Source organism: Schistocerca gregaria, chromosome 1, assembly GCF_023897955.1.
Source record: "Schistocerca gregaria isolate iqSchGreg1 chromosome 1, iqSchGreg1.2, whole genome shotgun sequence".
NCBI classification, from domain to species: domain Eukaryota; kingdom Metazoa; phylum Arthropoda; class Insecta; order Orthoptera; family Acrididae; genus Schistocerca; species Schistocerca gregaria.
The window spans coordinates 580,363,414-580,385,874 of NC_064920.1; the positions used below are offsets into that span (position 1 = coordinate 580,363,414).

Genomic DNA, 22,461 nt, shown 5'->3' on the forward strand with positions numbered 1-22,461 from the left:
TCTGCAGCCCCGGACTTTCACCATCCATCCACTGGAGTGTCCATGACGACTTATGTGGTAGTGACCATTTCCCCATCTTTCTGTCACTACCACAGCGTCACTCTTCTGAACGCCCCTCCAGATGGGCTCTGAATAAGGCTGATTGGGGCTTGTTCTCCTCTCTCGCCACTATCGCACCTCCTTCCCCTGACACCATTGATGCGGTGGTTCAGTCGGTCACCACCGGCATCGTTTCTGCGGCGGCATCTGCGATTCCCTGTTCATCCGGGTCCCCTCGGAGGAGGACTGTGCCTTGGTGGGCGCCCGAGATCGCAGAGGCGATTAGAGATCGCTGGCGGGCTCTTCAACGCCATAAGCGGCACCCGTCCTTGGAGAACCTCATCGTTTTTAAACAGCTCCATGCCCGTGCCCGACGCCTTATTCGCCAACGGAAGCAGGAGTGCTGGGAACGGTATGTTTCCACCATTGGCGTCCGTACCTCTGCATCGCAGGTTTGGGCTAAGATTAGGCGACTCCATGGCTATCGGCCGCCTGTCTCTGTCCCTGGGCTTTCGCTGAATGGAGTGGTGTGTACTGACTCCGACACGATTGCGGACCGGTTAGCAGCGCATTTTGCTCAGTGTTCCGCATCTACGAATTACCCACTGGCCTTCCGCTCCCGGAAAGAGCGGTTGGAAAGTTGGAGGCTTTCCTTTCACACGCGCCACACGGAGTCGTACAATGCTCCTTTCAGCGACTGGGAATTCCAGAGTGCCCTATCTGCTTGCCCTGATACGGCTCCTGGGCCAGACCGCATCCACAGCCAGATGCTGAAACACCTCTCTGTGAATTGCAAGCGACGCCTCCTAGATGTTTTCAACCGCATCTGGGTTGAGGGTGTGTTCCCGTCTCAATGGCGAGAAAGCATCGTCCTCCCCGTGTTGAAACCTGGCAAGAACCCGCTGGAGGTGGACAGCTACCGCCCCATAAGCCTCACCAACGTTCTTTGCAAGTTGCTAGAACGTATGGTGAGCCGGAGGTTGAGTTGGCTCCTCGAGTCTCGAGGCCTTCTGGCTCCGTCTCAGGGTGGGTTCCGCAAAGGCCGCTCTGCCGTCGATAATCTGGTCTCCCTAGAGTCTGCCGTCCGTACAGCCTTTGCACGCCGCCAACATCTGGTTGCCGTCTTCTTCGACATGCGGAAGGCGTACGATACGACTTGGCGATATCACATCCTGGCCACACTTCATGGGTGGGGTCTTAGGGGCCCGCTCCCGATTTTTATTCAGAATTTTCTGTCGTCTCGTTCCTTCCGCGTGCAAGTTGCTGCCCCATAGTTCCTCCCGGGTCCAGGAGAACGGGGTCCCACAGGGGTCTGTCCTCAGTGTCTCCCTGTTTTTAATTGCGATCAATGGGCTCGCTGAGGCGGTGGGATCGTCCGTCGCAGCTTCGTTGTATGCAGACGATTTCTGCCTCTACTACAGCTCCGCTAGCATTGCAGTTGCTGAGCGCCAGCTGCAGGGCGCTATCCGCAAGGCGCAGTCGTGGGCTGTAGCGCACGGCTTCCAGTTTTCGGCCGCTAAGACCTGCGTTGTGCATTTCTGCCGGCGTCGCACGGTTCACCCTGAGCCACGCCTTTACCTTGACGGTGAACCTCTTGCTGTGGTAGAGACGCATCGGTTCTTGGGACTGGTATTTGATGCCCGGTTGACTTGGCTGCCTCATATTAGGCAGCTTAAACAAACATGCTGGCGGCATTTAAACGCTCTCCGTTGCCTTAGCCACACCGGATGGGGTGCCGATCGGTCCACTCTTCTCCGGCTGTATCAAGCGCTGATCCAGTCCCGCCTTGATTATGGGTGTGTGGCTTATGGTTCGGCGTCGCCATCAGCGTTGCAATTGCTGGATCCCATCCATCACTGCGGGATCCGACTCGCCACAGGAGCATTTCGGACAAGCCCTGTTGACAGCTTACTTGTGGAGGCTGGTGTTCCTCCATTGCGGATCCGGCGCGACCGACTTCTGGCCGCTTATGCTGCCCACGTTTGTAGCTTGCCAGGGCATCCCAACTACCGTCTCCTGTTCCCGCACTCGATCGTCCATCTTCCAGACAGGCGGCCCCGGTCAGGGTGTACGATCGCGGTTCGCATCCGGGCTCTACTGTATGGGATTGAGTTTTTTCCTCTCCCGCCTGTTTTCCGGGCCAATCTCCGTCTGCCCCCTTGGTGTGTGCGCCGACCATGCATTCGGCTGGATTTGGCACAGGGTCCGAAAGGCTTGGTCCCTCCTCCGGCCCTCCGCCGCCGCTTTGTTGCTCTCCTTGCCGAGTTTCCCGGATCTCCCGTGACCTATACCGACGGTTCGATGGTCTCTGGTCACACTGGTTACGCTCTTACTCTAGAGGATCATTGTGAGCAACGGTCGCTGGCACCCGGGAACAGTGTATACACTGCCGAGTTGGTTGCCATCTATCGCGCCCTAGAGTATATCCGCTCCCGCTCAGGTGAGTCCTTTGTCATCTGTAGTGACTCCCTGAGTGGTTTACGAGCTCTTGACCAGTGCTTTCCTCGTTCCCGTCTGGTGATGGCCATCCACGAGTCGCTCCATGCTCTTGCCCGTTGCGGCCGCTCCGTGGTCTTTGTTTGGACCCCAGGTCATGTCGGCATCCCGGGCAATGAGCGGGTTGACACGGTGGCTAAACAGGCAGTGAGTTCACCGGCTCTGGAACTCGGCCTTATGGAGTGTGATCTCCTGTCGCTTTTGTGCCAGAAAGTGCTTGGTGCCTGGGGTGACGAGTGGCGCACCCTGCCCACGCCCAACAAACTTCGGGCGGTGAAGGAGACGACCCGTGTGTGGCGCTCCTCCATGCGGGCCTCTCGGAAGGACTCTGTCGTCCTCTGCCGGCTGCGCGTTGGCCACACGTGGCTGACGCACGGCCATTTGTTGTGCCGGGAGGACCCACCACTATGTCGCTGCGGGGCAGCTCTGACGGTGGTCCACATTTTGGTGGACTGCCCGCTTTTAACAGGACTCAGGCAGACGTTTTCGCTGCCTGATACCCTCCCTGCCCTTTTATGTGATGACGATGCTATGGCGGACCTCATGTTGAGTTTTATTCGGGCAGGGGGTTTTTATCGTATGATTTGAGTGTTTGTCCTTTTATTTCCTGTATTGACTTGGGCCTTTGGCCTGTGGTTTTAAACTGTGGGTTTTAATGTCATTTGGTGGTTGGCTTTTCCTTATTTTCATGGTCGGCCAACCACCTTCACACTCGGTGCGATTTTAGTTCCGTTTGTCTGGTCTTTGTCTGCCTTTCTTGTATTGTGTCGTCCCTTCTCTCAGTTCTCCGTTTTTAACGACTGACAGTTTTTATTTCGTGTGATTTTATCGTGGAACAAGGGACCGATGACCTTAGCAGTCTGGTCCCTTCAATCCCACACCCAACCAACCAACCAACAATGATGGATGCAAGGAGGACACAAAAAACAGAGTAGCAATAGCAAAGAAGGCATTCCTATCCAAAAACAGGTCTACTAATATCAAACGTATCAGCATCATGGGCTTTCCATTGTAAGTTTTAGTATCATATGAGGAAGAATTCTGAATTTCTGAGAATGTTCTTTTGGAGCACAGCATTGTATGGCAGTAACTCATGGACTGTGGGAAAACTGGAAAAGAATAGGACAAAGCATTTGTGATATGAGGCTTTAGAAAATGTTGAAAATTAGGTGAACTGATATGATAAGGTACAAAGACATTCCCCACAGAACCTGTGAAGAAAGGAACATATGGAAAACACTGACAGAAAGAAGGAACAGGATGATAAGACAACTGTCAAGGTAACTTCCATGGTACTAGAATGAGATGTAGAGGATAAAAACTGTAGGGGAAGACAGATATTGGAATATCTGCAACAAATAATTGAAGACATTGTGTACAACTGCTACTCAGAGGGAGAGAGATTTGTGGTGAGTCACAAAAAAGGCCACAATTACTCACGTCCGGGAAACTTTGCAGTTGGACTCATTTTCAATCTCAAGTGACATAATACACTCCTGGAAATGGAAAAAAGAACACATTGACACCGATGTGTCAGACCCACCATACTTGCTCCGGACACTGCGAGAGGGCTGTACAAGCAATGATCACACGCACGGCACAGCGGACACACCAGGAACCGCGGTGTTGGCCGTTGAATGGCGCTAGCTGCGCAGCATTTGTGCACCGCCGGCATCAGTGTCAGCCAGTTTGCCGTGGCATACAGAGCTCCATCGCAGTCTTTAACACTGGTAGCATGCCGCGACAGCGTGGACGTGAACCGTATGTGCAGTTGACGGACTTTGAGCGAGGGCATATAGTGGGCATGCGGGAGGCCGGGTGGACGTACCGCCGAATTGCTCAACACGTGGGGCGTGAGGTCTCCACAGTACATCGATGTTGTCGCCAGTGGTCGGCGGAAGGTGCACGTGCCCGTCGACCTGGGACCGGACCGCAGAGACGCACGGATGCACGCCAAGACCGTAGGATCCTACGCAGTGCCGTAGGCGACCGTACCACCACTTCCCAGCAAATTAGGGACACTGTTGCTCCTGGGGTATCGGCGAGGACCATTCGCAACCGTCTCCATGAAGCTGGGCTACAGTCCCCACACCGTTAGGCCGTCTTCCGCTCACGCCCCAACATCGTGCAGCTCGCCTCCAGTGGTGTCGCGACAGGCGTGAATGGAGTGACGAATGGAGACATGTCGTCTTCAGCGATGAGAGTCGCTTCTGCTTTGGTGCCAATTATGGTTGTATGCGTGTTTGGCGCCGTGCAGGTGAGCGCCACAATCAGGAATGCATACGACCGAGGCACACAGGGCCAACACCCGGCATCATGGTGTGGGGAGCGATCTCCTACATCGGCCGTACACCTCTGGTGATCGTCGAGGGGACACTGAATAGTGCACGGTACATCCAAACCGTCATCGAACCCATCGTTCTGCCATTCCTAGACCAGCAAGGCAACTTGCTGTTCCAACAGGACAATGCACGTCCGCATGTACCCCGTGCCACCCAACGTGCTCTAGAATGTGTAAGTCAACTACCCTGGCCAGCAAGATCTCCGGATCTGTCCCCCATTGAGCATGTTTGGGACTGGATGAAGCGTCGTCTCACGCGGTCTGCACGTCCAGCACGAACGCTGGTCCAACTGAGGCGCCAGGTGGAAATGGCATGGCAAGCCGTTCCACAGGACTACATCCAGCATCTCTACGATCGTCTCCATGGGAGAATAGCAGCCTGCATTGCTGCGAAAGGTGGATATACACTGTACTAGTGCTGACATTGTGCATGCTCTGTTGCCTGTGCCTATGTGCCTGTGGTTCTGTCAGTGTGATCATGTGATGTATCTGACCCCAGGAATGTGTCAATATAGTTTCCCCTTCCTGGAACAATGAATTCACGGTGTTCTTATTTCAATTTCCAGGAGTGTATTTCTGTCACCCTTGGATATACATTCCATGTCTTCTTAAATATTTCAGAGCTTTCTATTTTAGGTTTCATCCAGCTCTCCATTCGAAGAATATTTTGAGCATGACAGCTTTCCTACTAGGTGGTAAATTTAGGGACTTTATGAGTGCCTCAGCAATTTAATGTTGAAGTCTTGACATTTGAAGCTGCCGATACAATATTGCAGTGCCTGTGTTATTATGATTATGATGCAAAGTTTCTTTTGACATGCATGCACATCCAGAGGAACAGGCATGGATGTATGAGTACAGGTCGTAGATGCATGGTGGACGACATATGGAATTTTGGGTCTGGCTGTGAGTTGTGCATGGATAGCCAAATGGTAAGGCAGCCGCTTGCAATAAGCAGGAAATCTGGGTTCGAGTCCCGGTCCGGAACAAATTTTCATTTCCATCATTCCATTCTGCAGCTGATGGTAGTCCTTATTCCGTGAATCCATTTGATGTGTTCCCTAATGGTTGTGGTCGCCACAGTGCCTTTTCCTTTGGATGTGCATGCTTGTTGAAAGGAACTTTGCATCGTAATCAGAATAACACAGACACTGCAATATCGTATTTATCTGCTGATACCACGCAAGTGACCTTCAAGTACAAAGTCTATCCTGTATGGGAATGCACGCAGTGGATGTTCAAATACAGGTTGTAGACACACGGTTGACGACGTGGAAGTTTGGGTCTGGCCGTGAGTCATGCACGGATAGCCAAATGGTAAGGTGACTGCTCGCGATAAGGGGGAAGTCCAGGTTCAAGTCCCAGTTCTGCAAAAATTTTTCATTGTCGTCATTTCATTCTACACCTGATGGTAGTCTGTATTCACAAGTGCGAATTCATTTGATGTGTTTCAAAGTTTCCATCATTAGTACACAATCTGATTTTGCACTCTGCATATTGACTGGAAAATTTTTGTCAGGGGACCTCAAACTATAGATAACACTTCAAATGTACCCTGCTACCCAAGTAGCTGGTTTCTCTGTGTATTGCACCCCTGAAGTATGTATGGATATCCTACAATTCTGCACCCCACAACATAGGTCCAGAAACCTGCAGCCAATACCATCAGAGATGTGACGGAGCCTCTGGTTGAGACATTCCTGGCTTCAAACCAAAGTCTTCTAATCAACTCTGGGTAAATACTGCAAACTCTAAGTTCTGCTTGCTCCCCACATGCAGGACTAGCAGGCTTCACCATTTACAAAGCCAACTGTAGGAACAAAGGGTGGTTTGAGAATACAAGCGACAGAAGTCACTGGTGCTGACACGAGTCAGAGCTGTCAGAGCTCGAAGATGATTGCACCTTGCGTCCTCAACAGCTTCAAACAGGGCTTTCTCAACATCTCAAATGAGTCTTGCTGGTAGACATACCAAGTACCCACAGTCCTCTTTCCAGCTCCTGATGCTGGTTCCCTAAGAGAACCCACAATGCACCTAATATTGAAGCTTCCAATAAACTAGGCACCCCCCTCCCCCGTTACATGCATGCCTGAACCCTGATGAAGGAGTGGCCATTTGTCCATTTGTAGAGTAAATGAATATGAGACCAGATAGCCAGTTTCCACAGTTCACCCTACAGCTCAATTGATCACCTTCAGCCTTTAGTGATGCAAACTGGTTAACTGACCCTGATATTAGCGGGGTGCCCTCTACAAATGGTGTGCCAAAAGTTGCCTCAGGAGGGCCTGTGGGTGAAACAAGCAACATCCAAGTTGCACCATGTGGCACATCAGTTCCTCTGCCACTTAGTGATGGGGACAATCCAATGAAAACAATATACTTATTCACTTGGTTTTACATATCAGTAAAATTATTCATTCCATATTTTAAGTGAAACCAGTCCACAGAAGCATCTGAATGAAAGCAGTTGATTCAGTCAGTTGCCATTCTACATGTTGGTTGGATTATTTAAGCATTATTTTGAATGAAATCAGTCTGTGGGGGCAACTGAATGAAAAAAGCTGATTCAGGCATTTGTAGTTTTATTTATCGGTTGGACTACTATTCATGCATTCTTTTGGATGAAATAAATCTGTGGGAGCAACTGAAATGAAAACAGTCAGTTCAGTCCACTGCAGTTTTGCATACTGACTGAGTTATTCATTCTTTCTTATCAAGTGAAGCCAGTTTCTCTGTCGGTCGAACCATGTATTTGTTCCTTCAGCTGAAACCACTCTTCAGTGTTTTGGTCAACTAAGCTATCAACTCATTCTTCTTGAGTTATACCAGTCATTTCATCATTTAAAACTATGTAATGTACTGCTGTGGATTAAGTTCTACCAGATGCAATACACAAGTAATTAAGCTGATGCATTGTTGAGGATACAAATTGAGCATAAAAGTTCCCTTAGCAGTATGTGAACAACGAGGCACCTTTGCTAAATTTTAATTTCAAATTTCGTTTTACTAAAAAGGTGTGATAATGTCCATTTATTCAAAATCATTTGAATCTAGCACTTGGACAGTTATTCAGCCATTTATTTGTGGATGGTAAATACGTTCTACTTTATTCACTTTGATACATATATTAATAATGGTTACAAATCAATAAACCAATGATAGCATTTCTACAACTGTTCAACTTCACCATTGATGGTGTAGCAGTGGGTGGTTAAGTCTGCATAAGAGTACACAGTGTGTCTGAAGAAATGGTAGAAGACCATGATGATAACGAAAATCCTGGCGTGTCCTTCTTGGTTGCAACCAGCTGTTCATTCAGAAGTAACAGGAATTTAACTTTCACATCTACTTTGCACCTATCGCAAAGTTCTCTGAAATCTGTAGCAAGCAGGGACTGAAAAAAAAAGTCCAGTCAGTATCATCAGTTCATTACTCCTAGAGTATTGTCATTTCACTAAGTTTTTCATTTCCAGCTTCAGCCTGTCTCAGTAGGACACGAAAAAGAGAAACTCAAGGCAGCTGTGCACTGTAAGTAGCAAACCAAAGCACGCAGCAGTAGCATAGCGTGTGCGAAATAGCTGTCAACGTTGTCATAGACAATCTACATTATACTGCACATACTTTCTCAATAATTGAAAAAGGTATCACTCTTTTTCCACTGTTAAGGATACACAGGGAGGAGTGATACATATTAACAACAATAAAAAAAGAACTGCTATTGGTGTCTAATCAGTATCTTTTGCAACCTCTAGAATTGATTGGTGAGAATTCCAAAAGTTTGAGAATTTTATTTGTATTGACACAATTTGAAAATAATATTTTACTGAGGCATACTGAAACAAAAGACTCTGATGAGACCAGTGTTTGTTATTTTTGATACGGGCATTGCAGATATATGTTTACTTTTACCACCTGACTCCCTTCTTATCAACAGTATATCTTTTAGGTCCTTTGACTCTGCAGTCTACGAATTGTAGATGGGTCTTACATTTCCTTCATTTTATCCCTTATAATTTCAGAACTGCAAAGAGGCTATTTCAGTTAACACTGTCAAAATCATTCCTAAATCTACAAATGCTATAAATGTAGATCTGCCTTTCTTTAATCTATGTTCTAATATTAATAGCAAAGTCAGTGCAGTCGTGGTTGTTCCCAAATTTCTCGAGAAACCAAATTGATAGCGTCTACCAATTATTCCATCCTTCTGTGGATAATTTGTGCCAGTATTTTCCAGTCATGACATTTTAAACTGATGGTCTGATAATACACCTGTCTGGTCTTGCTTCTTTTAGTATTGGGGTTATTATATTCTTTTTGAAGTCTGAGGACATTTCACCTGTCTGATGTAACCAACATACACGGTGGAAGTCTTGTCATGGTTGTCTTAATCATGCTGAGAGAATGTTATCTACTCCATGAGTGCTTTCTTATCTCCCCTCCCCCGATAGACCTTTCAGTGCTCCGTCAAATACTTCTTGCAGTATCATATCACCCCACCTCTTCCCTTTCCATTATACTGTCTTGTTTGTTTCATTTATATAGTCCTTCTATGTATTTCTTCCACTTTTCAGTCTCCCTTCTTGCTTAATACTGGCTCAGCATCTGAACTCTAAATTTAATACACCTGTTACTCTTTTCTCCAAAGTTTTTCTTGGCTTTTGTATTTACAACACCTATCTTTTCCTTAGTCATACATGCTTTTACAACTTTGCATTTCTCCTCTATTCCTTCCTGCTTAGCAAATTTGTATTTTCTCTCAGCCTCACTTTTTGAATAACCGTGTTTCATTTAGCCTGCTGAATTTTTATATTTTCTTTTTTCATCAATTAAGTTTAATATCTCATATGTATTTCAAGGATTCCTTGTCTTTCTGTCTATTTTTTTCTGTGCAGCCTTCAATATTTTATTTCACAAAGACACCCATTCATCTTGTATTATATTTTTTTCACCTGGTTCAGACTGTTATAGCCTAATGCTTCCTTTAAAATTCTCAATGACTTTTGCTTGTTTCAACTTATCCATACCCCATCTCCTTAATTTCTTACCTTTCTATAATTTCTCACCTCTGATTTGCATTTCATGATGAATGAATTATTGCTTTCAAGTCCACATATGGCAATGTATGATGATTTAAAGCTTGTCTTCTAAATCACTATCATACCATTATAAAATTATCTGAAACCTTCTGATGTCTCCATGACACTTCCACATATACACTCATTTCATGATTAAATTGTGCTGTGCACAAAACTGTACTCCTTTTCCCCAGTCCATGTTCTGTTGCCTTCCTTCTCTTCCTACCATAATTAAAATTTTGTCTCCTCTAAATGTACTGAATAATTTTATTTTATCTTATTGTACATGTTTTTCAATCTCTTCATCTGTGGAGCTATAAGGCATATATACATGCATTACTATGGTGAGTCGTGGATTTTTGTCTTTGCAGTTCATAGTGATTTTCCCCTATTTGGTGTAGTGTTGGTATCCCCATACTCACCTTACCAGAAATCTTGCTCTTCCTGCTAATTCACTTTACTAATTCTTAGTGTATCCTATTGTCTTTAAGGCATGCAAGTCACCTCACCACAGCAATGTCCATGTTGTTACTAAGCTTATTACTCAGGCTTGTCCTTCAAACTGATTATACCAGCATATACTCTATAATTTTTTATGAGTATGGATTTCTTGTTTGATAACAGCTTATGGTGCAATGAGCTGCTGAGAATACTCTCACCAAATTTTTTAAAATGTCTGTTACGTCATCAAGGATGCAAAATACTGTAGATTCTGCTACTACTACTCCTCGGTTCTGAAGCCCTTGGACGGCCTTGGCCTGCATCACAATATCCTGCCATTCTATCCAGTCTATGATTTCCATCTCTATCCTCTGACACCCAGCTTTTCGGTGTAGAGTCTAGAAGCCAAAAAATTGAAGCCATGACAATAGGTGATATTTGTATTGTACTCTGTGAGGTAATGTCTAAGTTTGCTGCACAAAACTCAGAGGTTTTGTGACATTGGAAGAGACAGTATTTATACTGTGAAAGGATTTTTAATTCCCTACATTTTTATCTTTTTCTTTTTGAAATTTCAGGTTGTGGCAGCACCAAATGTCCGGAGTTCAGTACCAAATGTTACTATTGACTCTTGTGGAAGGCCTCAAGTGAGTGTAGCTTCAACCTTGTCTTCTGCACTTGCTAATACCATAAAAGTGGCTCAGTCAGGATCAACTGTCCAACAACAGGCAATTTTATCTCAGGTAGCACCAGCATTTCTCAGCAAATTAATTGCAATACCACCGCTGTAGAGTTGTGCTTTTTCCTCACATTTATCCATAATATTATTAATGATAATAATGTGTTTTTTTCTGTCCTGAAATACTATACCCTATATTACCACTGTAATTTTATTGTTTGAGTATTTTCTCACTTTGGATACTATTACTTTTATTGAAAAATTGTTAGGTTAAATTAACATGCATCCTCTTCGACATAAAAGGAAGTAGCAGGTCACAACTTTTGAGAGATATTAGAATGATGATGAAACTACTAATTCTTTTTTATTAATGTACAGAGCTGAGGAGAGCAACTAAACATGTATACACATAGAAGAATTTGGGAAGAAATTTGTTGTGAGTGGACTTTCCTAAGTGTAATGGCTGACAATTGTGAAAATCAAAGAACCCAAAAACAACGTGGTTGCTAAGAATATTTTGACTATATTGTGCTCAGCTACAGCTACAGCTGACATACAAATTAAGCTGTACTCCCTTTAACATGCAACATTTTGATGGTGGTTATCCTACCCAAAAACATACCTTTGCCCTCACAGTGTTATCCTCTCTGCCCCTCCATCTTTGATGGTGGTTATCCTACCCAAAACATACTTTTGCCCCTCACAGTGTTATTCTCAATGCCCCTCCATCTGTGCATTGTATTTATACTCTCCCTACTCTCAATCATGCTCCTTTGAGTCATTTGAGTGGATGACGCGTGGAACATCTATCCCATAACCACCTTCCATGCAATATACTAATAACATTATAGGCCAATTTCTATCCAGTCAAAGGTATGACTACATGTGAGAGAGTCGATATCAGCCTCCAGCTGTTATGCTATAGAATTTCACTACTCAAATTTTCTTGACTTATTTAGATTAATTTGAGAAGTGTGCATAATTCCTTGTGCATGATACACTAGTCACTTTGCTTTGAATCACATAGAAAGTGTGGTCTTGACTCAATAATTAGCAGCACATTACTCATGCCCACATATTAGTGATACTATGTCATTAAAGTAGTGTCCCAGGCTTGTCATCAACACACTATATTGGGTAGAATCTCACGACATGAAGAGTGGAATAATTCCAATTTCACGTAGCTGTTGTGGACAGGAAAGGACAATTTCAGAACCATCTGTTTTATAAGTACTGCTTGCAAAATATTAAAGAACATTATTTACAGAAGAATGGAAATACTGATAGAAGTGAAATTCATATAAGATCAGTTTTAATTTTAGAATAAATGTAGGGGGGCAAAAACTGTAAAGGAAGTCAGAGACTGGAATACGTACAGCAAATAATTGAGGATTAATGTTGTATGTGCTACTCTGAGATGAAAATGTTGGTACAGGAGAGGAATTTGCAGTGGGCCGCATCAAACCAGTCAGAAGACTGATAACTCGGGGAGGGGGGGGGGGGGGGGGGAGGAACACTTGGAACATACAAAGCAATACTGACACTAGGACTTAGGCAAACCTATGTTTATAGCATTTAGAGAAAATTTTCGTCATTGTTAACTGGAATACACGCTTTCTAATTCTCAAGATAGCAGAGATAAAATACAAGAGGCATGAAAGGTAAGCATCAGTTGAGAAATATGTGAGACAGGGTTGTAGCCTATTGCCAACATTCAGTCTGTCTATTGAGCAAGCAATAATGGAAACCCAAAGAGACATTTAGAAAGGGAATTAAAATTCTTGGGGAAAAAAAGAAACTTTGAGGGTTGTTAATGATTGGTAATTGTGTTAAAATCAACAAAGAACCCTGAAGTGCTGTTGAACAGACTGGGCGGCAATGTCTTGAAAATTTGTATTAAGATTAATATAAGCAAAAGTAAAAATGGTAAAGGAATGTGGTAAAATCAAATTATGCTGAAGGAATTAGATTAGGAATTGAGACACTAAATTAGTAGACTGACTTTGCTATTTTGGCAGCAAAGAAACTGACAATGGCCGAAGTGGAGAGAGTATAAAACTCAGACTGGCAGTAACAAGAAAAGCATCTCTGAAAAGAGAAATTTCTTAAAGCCAAATTCAGATGTGAGTGTTGGAAATTCTTTATGCAGCCTGGTATGGAAGTGAAATGTGGATGATAAGCAGTTCATACAAGAAGAGACTAGAAGATTTGAAATGTAACACTTCAGAGTAATGCTGAAGATTACATTTGTAGATCAAATAACTGACGAGGAGGTGTTGAATTGAGTTGAGGAGGAAACAAATATGAGGCAAACTTGACTAAAAGAAGGTATTGATTGATAGAACAAGTTCTCAGGCATCCAGGAAATATCAGTCTAGCAATGGAGGGAAGAGTGGCATTGTAAACACAGTAGAGGCAGACCAAGTCTCGACTACCGTAAGCATGTTCAAATGAATGTAAGTTGCAATAGCTATGCAGAGAAGAAGGAGTTTTGTATATAGGCTAGCATGGGGAGTTGCATCAAAACAGACCAAAAACCACAAAAACAGCATGAAGATAGAAAGCTTGCAGCCGACTGCCAACTAACTTGCGAAACTACGACAGTCATTCCCAGAAGCTCTTCACAATTCTCTAGCAGCAGATGAATTAGATGAATCTCAGCAGGTTGCCAATCGTCAAGTCAGACAGCAATGGGATACTGAGGAACAATCTTAGGAGATTAGCAATGAAAATTATGTAATGAATATGTTATCAAACAGAGCAATGAAAATTCAAAAAATGGAGAAGACAGGAATCTAAATGTAGACATGACCAGAGCTGGCCCAGTAAAGTGCTTCGAAAGCTCAAGGGACATGAAATGTGGAAGGAAAGGACAAGAACGTAAGGAACTTCACCTTCTGATTATCAGGAAGTTGCCACATGGCTCAAAGTCACCATTAATAATTTATGTTGTTAACTTTTGCAATACTGGGGAGCAGGATTCAAATATATTTTAAAGCAATCACTTGTGCCAACGTGTTACTGAATGCAAGCAGCATAAAGCAGCAAAAATATTTAGACACCTACATTTATATTCGTCTGCTTCATAGTCACGGCATCATCCAAAATATCAATAAAGTGTATGAGGGGTAGTAATGAAGTTTTAATTAACACCTCAATAAAATCGAGAAATAGGTAAATGTTTCATCTCAAAAATTGTTCTGAAAATACTTGCCGCACAATGGTCTCTTCTTCCGAGGAAAGAGGATAAAGTGTCAGGAGAAAATAGGAATGTGGCAAAATTTTATAGCCAGCATATGTGACTTGAGTCCTGAGCAGAATGAGCATGAGGATTGTCGTGAAGCAAAATTTGCCCCTCGTCCAGCTTTCCACGACAGTTTGTCTTGGCAGCCTCCCGTAACCTCTTTGGGGATTTTGGTACTATGCTTCTGTGATAGTGGGTCCAATACAAACATAATATGTCAGTACCACGGCATGGCAACCACTGTAAACGCTCACCATAATCTTACTCAATAACATTTGGGTATTTATCTTTTACAGTGATGGTGAATGCACATTTCTAATTAGTCCAGTCACCGAAGGAAGTGGTAGAGGCAAGTCCAATTAACAACATACTACAAATACTGACTGGTACAGTGTGAGGGTGTGAGAATGAGCTTTGGGGTGGGATGGAGGCGTTTAAAGGTAACATTTTATGTCTTTCTTTGATAGCTTGAAAACCAAAGATGTAGCAAAAATGTTCCCCGGCACAAAATTAAACTGCATTAAATTTCCCGCAGAGAAGGACATATTCATTTTTCCCTAGGACCAATAGTTTCTAAGTTGCACTGTATCACAAAAACCAATTACAGGGCTCTTTCACAAAGTTACACCAACCCTTCTGCAGCTCACTTTACAAATCACTGGTGATGTAGTGTGCAGACACACCCAGGTTAGTTTATTTTCCACAAAGTGCGTTAACACTACATGAAATACAGATACGAATTACTAATAATACTAAAGCCAGAAAAGCATCAGGACAGAATCTGTGTAAATCTTTGCTCACTATTCTGCACTGCTAGAGGGAAAACTGATCTAGAGAGAAATTGATTGTGAGTCATCCTGTAGCTGTAGCGTTCTTCCAGTAAAGGTAGCTTCTTGCATCGTGATTGCTGTTGGCTTTTTAGTTTGCAGGCCGACTATGCCTTCCCAGCATTTCCTTTCCATTTCTCTCACATGAGTAGACAAAGTAACTTTACTGAGTTTGTATTTATATAGTGAAGTTATTTTCACTTTATTAAGTACCATATTTGCCATTATTAAGTGAGCTATTATGTAAATGAGATCCTGTAAACTATCTGCCTGAGATCCTGTAAACTATCTGCCACAGTGAAGAGCCTGTTTCAAGTGTAACTTGCTGGCAAAATGTATTCCACAATGCTGATTTCACTGTCTCCATTATCACCGGCTGAAATACTTTTCGCAGAATGAGTTGTATCAAATACGACACCCCAGCCTCAGATCTTCCAACACCTGAAGAGCCCAAAGGTTTCAATTGGCTCCCTCTATAACAGAAGTAGGTCACTTATGTGTTACTGAACTTCAAACATTTGAACATATGTCAAGCAGTGCATTACAGCAGATTACTGTCTAGATCTGTCTTTTCCATCAGACATTGACACCCACCTTTCTAGACATACTGTGGAGGTGTGGTAAGTTGCTCCACCCATGCAGCCCACTCTACAAGTCTCCACAATTCCTGAATGCAGTCTAGCAGTAACACAGTTAATAGTGAAGCCTGACTTTGCAGGAAGGAGACGGCAGTCTTAACGTAATTTTTTACCTAAAAGTTTTTAATGCTAAAAACTTTCAATGCCTGAACCACAGAATTCATTATACGATTAAAGCATGGTGACTAGTTTTGGTTGCTGTCTACACCCTCTTTCAGATTTGCTGAAAGAAACTTTAAGACCAAAAATCTTGAAAAGCTTATACCTAAATCCAAGTAATTTTAAAATTAACAAGGGAATGAAGTTAAAATTAAAAGGTAAGGAAACTGTGTTATATACCCATAGTTAACTGGCAACATGACGTATGTAAAAGATAAGCCCTATGTAACTATCAATAATTCGAGAGAAAATTTTAGAAAATGTTTCGCACGAGGTGGCACCTGTCACCGTCAGCTGTCACCTTATCTCGACGAATGTTTTTACTTTTCTCTGTAAAATTGTATGCAGAATGACAATATTTTAATTCCTGCTATTTATAGTCTTACAAGTATTTGGGTACATACGTAGGTGTAAATTAAACACTGCCTTCATTTTTATTTGTCATTACTATATTCTTTTTTATAAACTCTACACATAGGGTACAATTATTGTACCAATCATTGTAAATGCAAGCGCATCCGTACCACCTGTCGCCCTTGCTGGGGTCGGGTACTCCATTTAGGCGGCAGGAGGCCCATAATTCAGTTAGTTTTGGCGTTTTTTGCTAGGACTGTTAACCCTGTGGCATTTTACTTTTAATCTTCAACTTGCGCATATTTTGTAGGGATAAATATTTTATACGTCATGATTAGCTCACTCCTTTGTAAGCCAGGGTATGGTATTCCTCTCTAATTCTATGACCGTTGATTGCAAAGCATCATTTATGAAATTACTGTGTGGTTCCTATTTTCACAGCTACAGACAGCTGACAATTCTTGTTACCCTTGCATATAATTTTATCTCTATAATTCCTTCTGTGTACTTGCAAATGATGGCACATGACACAATTTTTAGTAATGCAACTGGCCTTTTATCCTTATTTATTACCTGCATCCTTAGAGATTATGGTACGTTGTTCATATTTCTAGCACTACACAGTAATTTGATGCTTTTTATCATTTGATAATTACTTAGGTTTTGTCTTTTATATATAGCACATTGCCAGTTAACTATACAATTGTAATTTTAATTTCAGTCCCTTGTTAATTTTAAAATTAATTGGAATTAGGTATAAGCTTTTTGGTCTTAAATACAAGGTGTACAACTTTGCTTCCACTGTTTGTCGACAGGTGGGTAGTGGTAAAAAGAAACAGTTAGCAGATATCAGGCAGTCAGCTTGGACATCAGTCAACAAAACCCCATTCAAACATTTGTCGATTTGTGTCTGCATCATATAAAGTTGTTCTCAGTCCCGTTGAATACTCTCAAGTACGTATGGTAAGACCACTATTAGTGAAAGAACGTGACGTGAGTGGTTTAAACACTTCAAGAACAGTGATTTTAATACCGTAGACTGGCATAGTGTTGGAAGAGAGAATGTTACCGAAGATGCAGAATTTGAGACATTGCTGAGTGAAGACTCACATCAAACTCAAGAAGAATCGGCATGATTAGTGGGAGTGACACAGCAAGCCATTACAATATGTCTCAAGGCTATGGACATGATTCATAAAGAAGAAAGTTGGGTCCTTTGTGAGCTGAAACTAAGAGACATTGAACGGCATTTGTGTGTTTGTGAACAGTTGCTACAGAGGCAAAAACGGAAGGGACTTTGCATCACATTGTGACCAGAAACTGAAAATGGGTTCATTATGATAACCCTAAATGCAAAAAAATCATGGGGATATCCTGGCCATGCTTCCATGTCGACGGCCAAACCGAATATTCACAGCTCCAAGATCACTCTATATCAGAGGAAGCTACTGAATCAATGGAACACATCAAATTGGGATTCCATCTCGACCTAGTTACTTATTTGTTTTCAATTCTTTCTGTTGTTTCTCTTGCCAAGGATACCACAATGGCCATGTCGCTCCAAGATACTTGCCAAAGTTTAGATCACATTGTCATATTGTTGACTGGCTGCAGAAATGGGCTAACCGTATCACCCTGCAAACATTTACAGCAGCTTGATGTGCAGATGAAGCTGGGAGGCAATACAGGGTGAGTAACCTAACATTACCGCTGGATAATTTCGTAAAACACATCAAATACTGACGAATCGATTCCACAGACCGAACGTGAGGAGAGGGGCTAGTGTAGTTGGTTAATACAAACCATAAACAAATGCACGGAAGTATGTTTTTTAACACAAACCTACGTTTTTTTAAATGGAACCCATTAGTTTTGTTAGCACATCTGAACATATAAACAAATACGTAATCAGTGCCATTTGTTGCATTGTAAAATGTTAATTACATCCGGAGATATTGTAACCTAAAGTTGACGCTTGAGTACCACTCCTCCGCTGTTCGATCGTGTGTATCGGAGAGCACCGAGTTACGTAGGGATCCAAAGGGAACGGTGATGGGCCTTAGGTACAGAAGAGACTGGAGCAGCACATTACGTCCACATGCTAACACCTTTTTATTGGTCTTTTTCCACTGACGCACATTTACATTACCATGGGGGGTGAGGTACACGTACACACATGGTTCCCGTTTTCAATTACGGAGTGGAATACAGTGTGTCCCAACATGTCAGGCCAACAGATGTTCAATGTGGTGGACATCATTTGGTGTTAGCATGTGGACGTAATGTGCTGTTCCAGTCTCTTCTGTACCTAAGGTCCATCACCGTTCCCTTTGGATCCCTATGTAATTCGGTGCTTTCCAATACACACAATCGAACAGCAGAGGAGTGGTACTCAAGCGTCAACTTTAGGTTACAATATCTCCGGATGTAATTAACATTTTACAATGCAACAAACAGCACTGATTGCGTATTTGTTTATATGTTCAGATGTGCTAACAAAACTAATGGGGTTCCATTTAAAAAAACGTAGATTTGTCTTAAAAAACATACTTCCGTGCATTTGTTTATGGTTTGTATTAACCAATTACACTAGCCCCTCTCCTCACGTTCAGCCTGTGGAACCGATTCGTCAGTATTTGATGTGGTTTACGAAATATATCCAGAGGTAACGTTAGGTGACTCACACTGTATGACATTAGTAATCTCAGTTGCTGGGCTAATCCAACACTTGCGGCTAACATCTCTTTTGAGACTGGAAGAAAAGTTGCCTCATACTAGGTGGGAACACACCCACCCCATTTCTCAACTTGTACTGAATGCTGATGTGTCACCAAGTGGGTTACAATGTGATCTAGCATCATCCATCTGGCACTTGTCAGATTGGACAAAAACACAGTAACACTGCATTATAATCTCTGTCTGTCGAAACTACACCTTCAACACTGCCGAATACTCTGTTCTCAGAAGTGGCCACGTTTCTTAATGTCGACGCCAGTTCCCGGTGGATGAATTTCCGTCACAGGAACTTCTGCTGTGACAGCCACAGGATGGATATTAGAGATTCCTCCTCATGTTATTTGTGTGACTCAGTGTCAGAAAATGATATAAGTCAAGCACTGTTTTCATGTTAGTGGTACAGAAATATGCATGTACACTGGTGTGTGAAACTTAAGGATAAAAGTAAATTTTGCACAATGTGTCTCGCCCAAGTAACAGACCTCGAAGAAACTTGGACCATAAGGAGAAAGAACAGTTACAGTATACTGCAGAAGGTAGCTGAGAGAAATACGCAATGAGACGAATAGAAATGATACTTTTATTCAAAGACAATAATTGTACTCGAGTCACTGCAATTTACGACGGCCTCTGGACATCGCCAACAGCGGGACGTGGTTCTTAATACGGTGCGTTATCACCACAGATGGCAAAGCGTACTCGTGCTCGCCACAACGTTGCAAGGTGGTGCTGTGGTAAGGCGCTCCATTCCTCCACGAGCACGGGTGACAACTGCTGGATGGTCACTGATGAACTGGACGTGCTGCAGTACATCTCCCCAATGAATTCAATCAGTGCTCGAGGATTCAATTCAGGGGACTGGACAGCCCAGTCCATCCAGCGAATATTATTTCATTCCAGAAGCTCCTTCACCTGCACTGTTTGATGCATTGTCAGCTATAAAAATGAGGTCAAGGCCAAATGCACCTTAACACCTGAATCATCAAACTCCAGGCCAACCAAGGCAATCATGTTTGACATTGTTTCTGGGTGTCCTGTTTGACACTGTTTATGGGTGCATTACATGTTCCCACCTCTCGCCATTGTTGAACTTGATTATTTCGGTGAACAGAGTGTTGTGGTGTGAGGAGACATAATGTTGCACGGGCATACTGACCTCCAAATCTTTCAACGTGGTATGCTCACTCACTCGACATTATTGTGATAATCTACTCCTTCATCATATGCATCTTCTCGGGTATAAATTCAGTCCTGACTTCATTTATATGGATGACAATGCATGACTGCATCAAACAGCACAGGTGGAGGAGCTTTTGGAACAAGAGGATATTTGCTGAACAGACTGAGCTGCTATTCACCACTGAGCACTGATGGGATTCATTGGCGAGTGCAGCATGTCTACGTGCACGAATTTAACACCCTACCACAACACCACCTTACCAACCTCGTGGCCAGCATGCAAGCGCATCGCAAAGCCGTGCATTACCATCCGTGGTTAACATAAACCCTACTAAAAACTGTGCCTCACCATTTGTAAGGTCCTGGGAACCATCATAATTTGCGGTGACATGTATAGCATTATCTTTGAACTAAAAGTGTCATTTCTGTTCATTGCATTGTATATTTCTTTCAGTTACCTTCTGTACTATGTACTGTAGCAGTTCATTCTATGTATGGCCCAAGTTTCATCAAGCTACATTACTTGGCAGACACACATTACGCAAAAGTTATTTTAGTCCTTACATTCTGCACACACATCAATACAGAACCGATTTACACTGGAAAAACGTTAATTAATTCCAATTTTCGCCACCAGGTACAAATCTGGCCCATATAGAAATATTTCCATACCATACATAATGGACAAGGAACAGGAAGAGGGCAGAAAAGGCCAAACACATGTGAAAGGCATAATGTTGATTTTATTATTAACTGCTGCTTACACAAATAGTTCCATACAAGCACCGGAGATATCAACAAAATGCAGCATCCGTCAAACGACAAGATCAACAGTTCCCCACAGCGTTTCTGGTGGAATCTGAGAGCAACATGCTCGTGTATACTGACTGTGTATTCATCGCACCGTGTAGTGTAAAATGTGCCTCATCGCTCCATAGAATATTGCCTGGCCGTGTCATCAACTTTGATCTGTGCCAGAAATGGAAGAGCAAATTCAGAATGTTACTGTGGATCGTGAGGTTTCAGTTGCTGCGCCATCTGGATCTTGTATGGGTACCAGTATAAAATAGACCGCAAAACTTTTGGTATTGCTGACCGTGAAATGGGTAATTCTCGTGACACTGCTTGAGCACTAGACTACCCAGGGCAAATATTGCATGGGCAGTTACAGCAACAGCAACCTCATCAGTAACTTACACTGTGATAGGATGTCTTCCTCTTCCAGGTGCTACACCAAGCTCATCCGTGTTTTTTAATTTCATTATCGTTATCTTTACACAATGTAATGACACTGATCCTCTCCTCAAACCTTTCAGTCAGGGATACTCTCACAATGTAGCACCGCAATTGCTGCTATTCACGTAAAACATTTTCACTAGCAGTGCACAGTCTCTCTTCTTGATAGCCACACTGTTCATCCACATTATACCTTGTCAAATGTCACACCATCATACAAACCATATACAGCACCTTATTTGCACATGGTAGCTACAATTGGAACTAATTTTTTCCAGCATAAATCTTTTCCCAATTAATGCATATCTACCTAGTGTTGCTGCCATACGGTATTTACTGCCCACATTGTACCTCTGTGAGTAGCTGCAATTTAATTATAACCACCCATAGTACTAATGTATGGTAAGTACACCAAATACCAATAAAATCAGACAAATAAAATAAAAAGCTATTTACCCACTGCCAAGTGACCGACTGCAAACTTAAGCACCTACACCAGCTTCAATAACCTGTGCTATTTCATATTACTAGCTCCTCTGACCATAGTCAAGAGCTGCTCCTTCATAGTATATTCTGTTTATGCAAACTCCTGACGTAAACCTCTTCAAGTCCCTAACTTTGACTACCTCTTTCACACTTCCTTCTACTGCCACTTCACCCAAATTCCTCTTGCCTGCCTCCTGTCGAACTATCTTCTCTATAACCCTTCCAGTTTTCTTACTGTAAGCAGTGTTAATCCAATTTTGCCACTTTCACCGAGAGCCATTTCTCTCCCTCTACTGCCGTAATATTTCCCTACACCTTGTTGTCCCACATACATCTCTCCTCATCCCCTACCCCTCACTGCTGGCAGTCCTTTCTTTTTCCATGCACCCGTGGCTTTGGACAGCCTTTCATAAACAGTAAGTGTTGTCCCAACTGGATCAACAGTTAGAAGAAGAATGATTTTTCCTTATCTGCTCTGTGTGTCACCCTTCATTCATCATTGGTGAGTAGTAGTTCCCCACTTCCACCCCT

General features: G+C 43.0%; 1 protein-coding gene across 4 annotated transcripts in view; it reads left to right on the forward strand.

Moving 5' to 3' along the window:
* Positions 1–22,461, forward strand: part of LOC126356979 (helicase domino-like) — a 379,868-nt gene that overhangs the window by 340,478 nt on the left and 16,929 nt on the right. For 2 of the 4 annotated variants that reach the window (XM_050007413.1, XM_050007414.1), the window contains one exon: positions 10,971–11,135. In XM_050007413.1, coding sequence (XP_049863370.1) covers positions 10,971–11,135 — 165 coding nt within the window. The remainder of the gene's footprint in view (positions 1–10,970; positions 11,136–22,461) is intronic. The other 2 variants (XM_050007415.1, XM_050007416.1) reach the window with 1 other exon arrangement.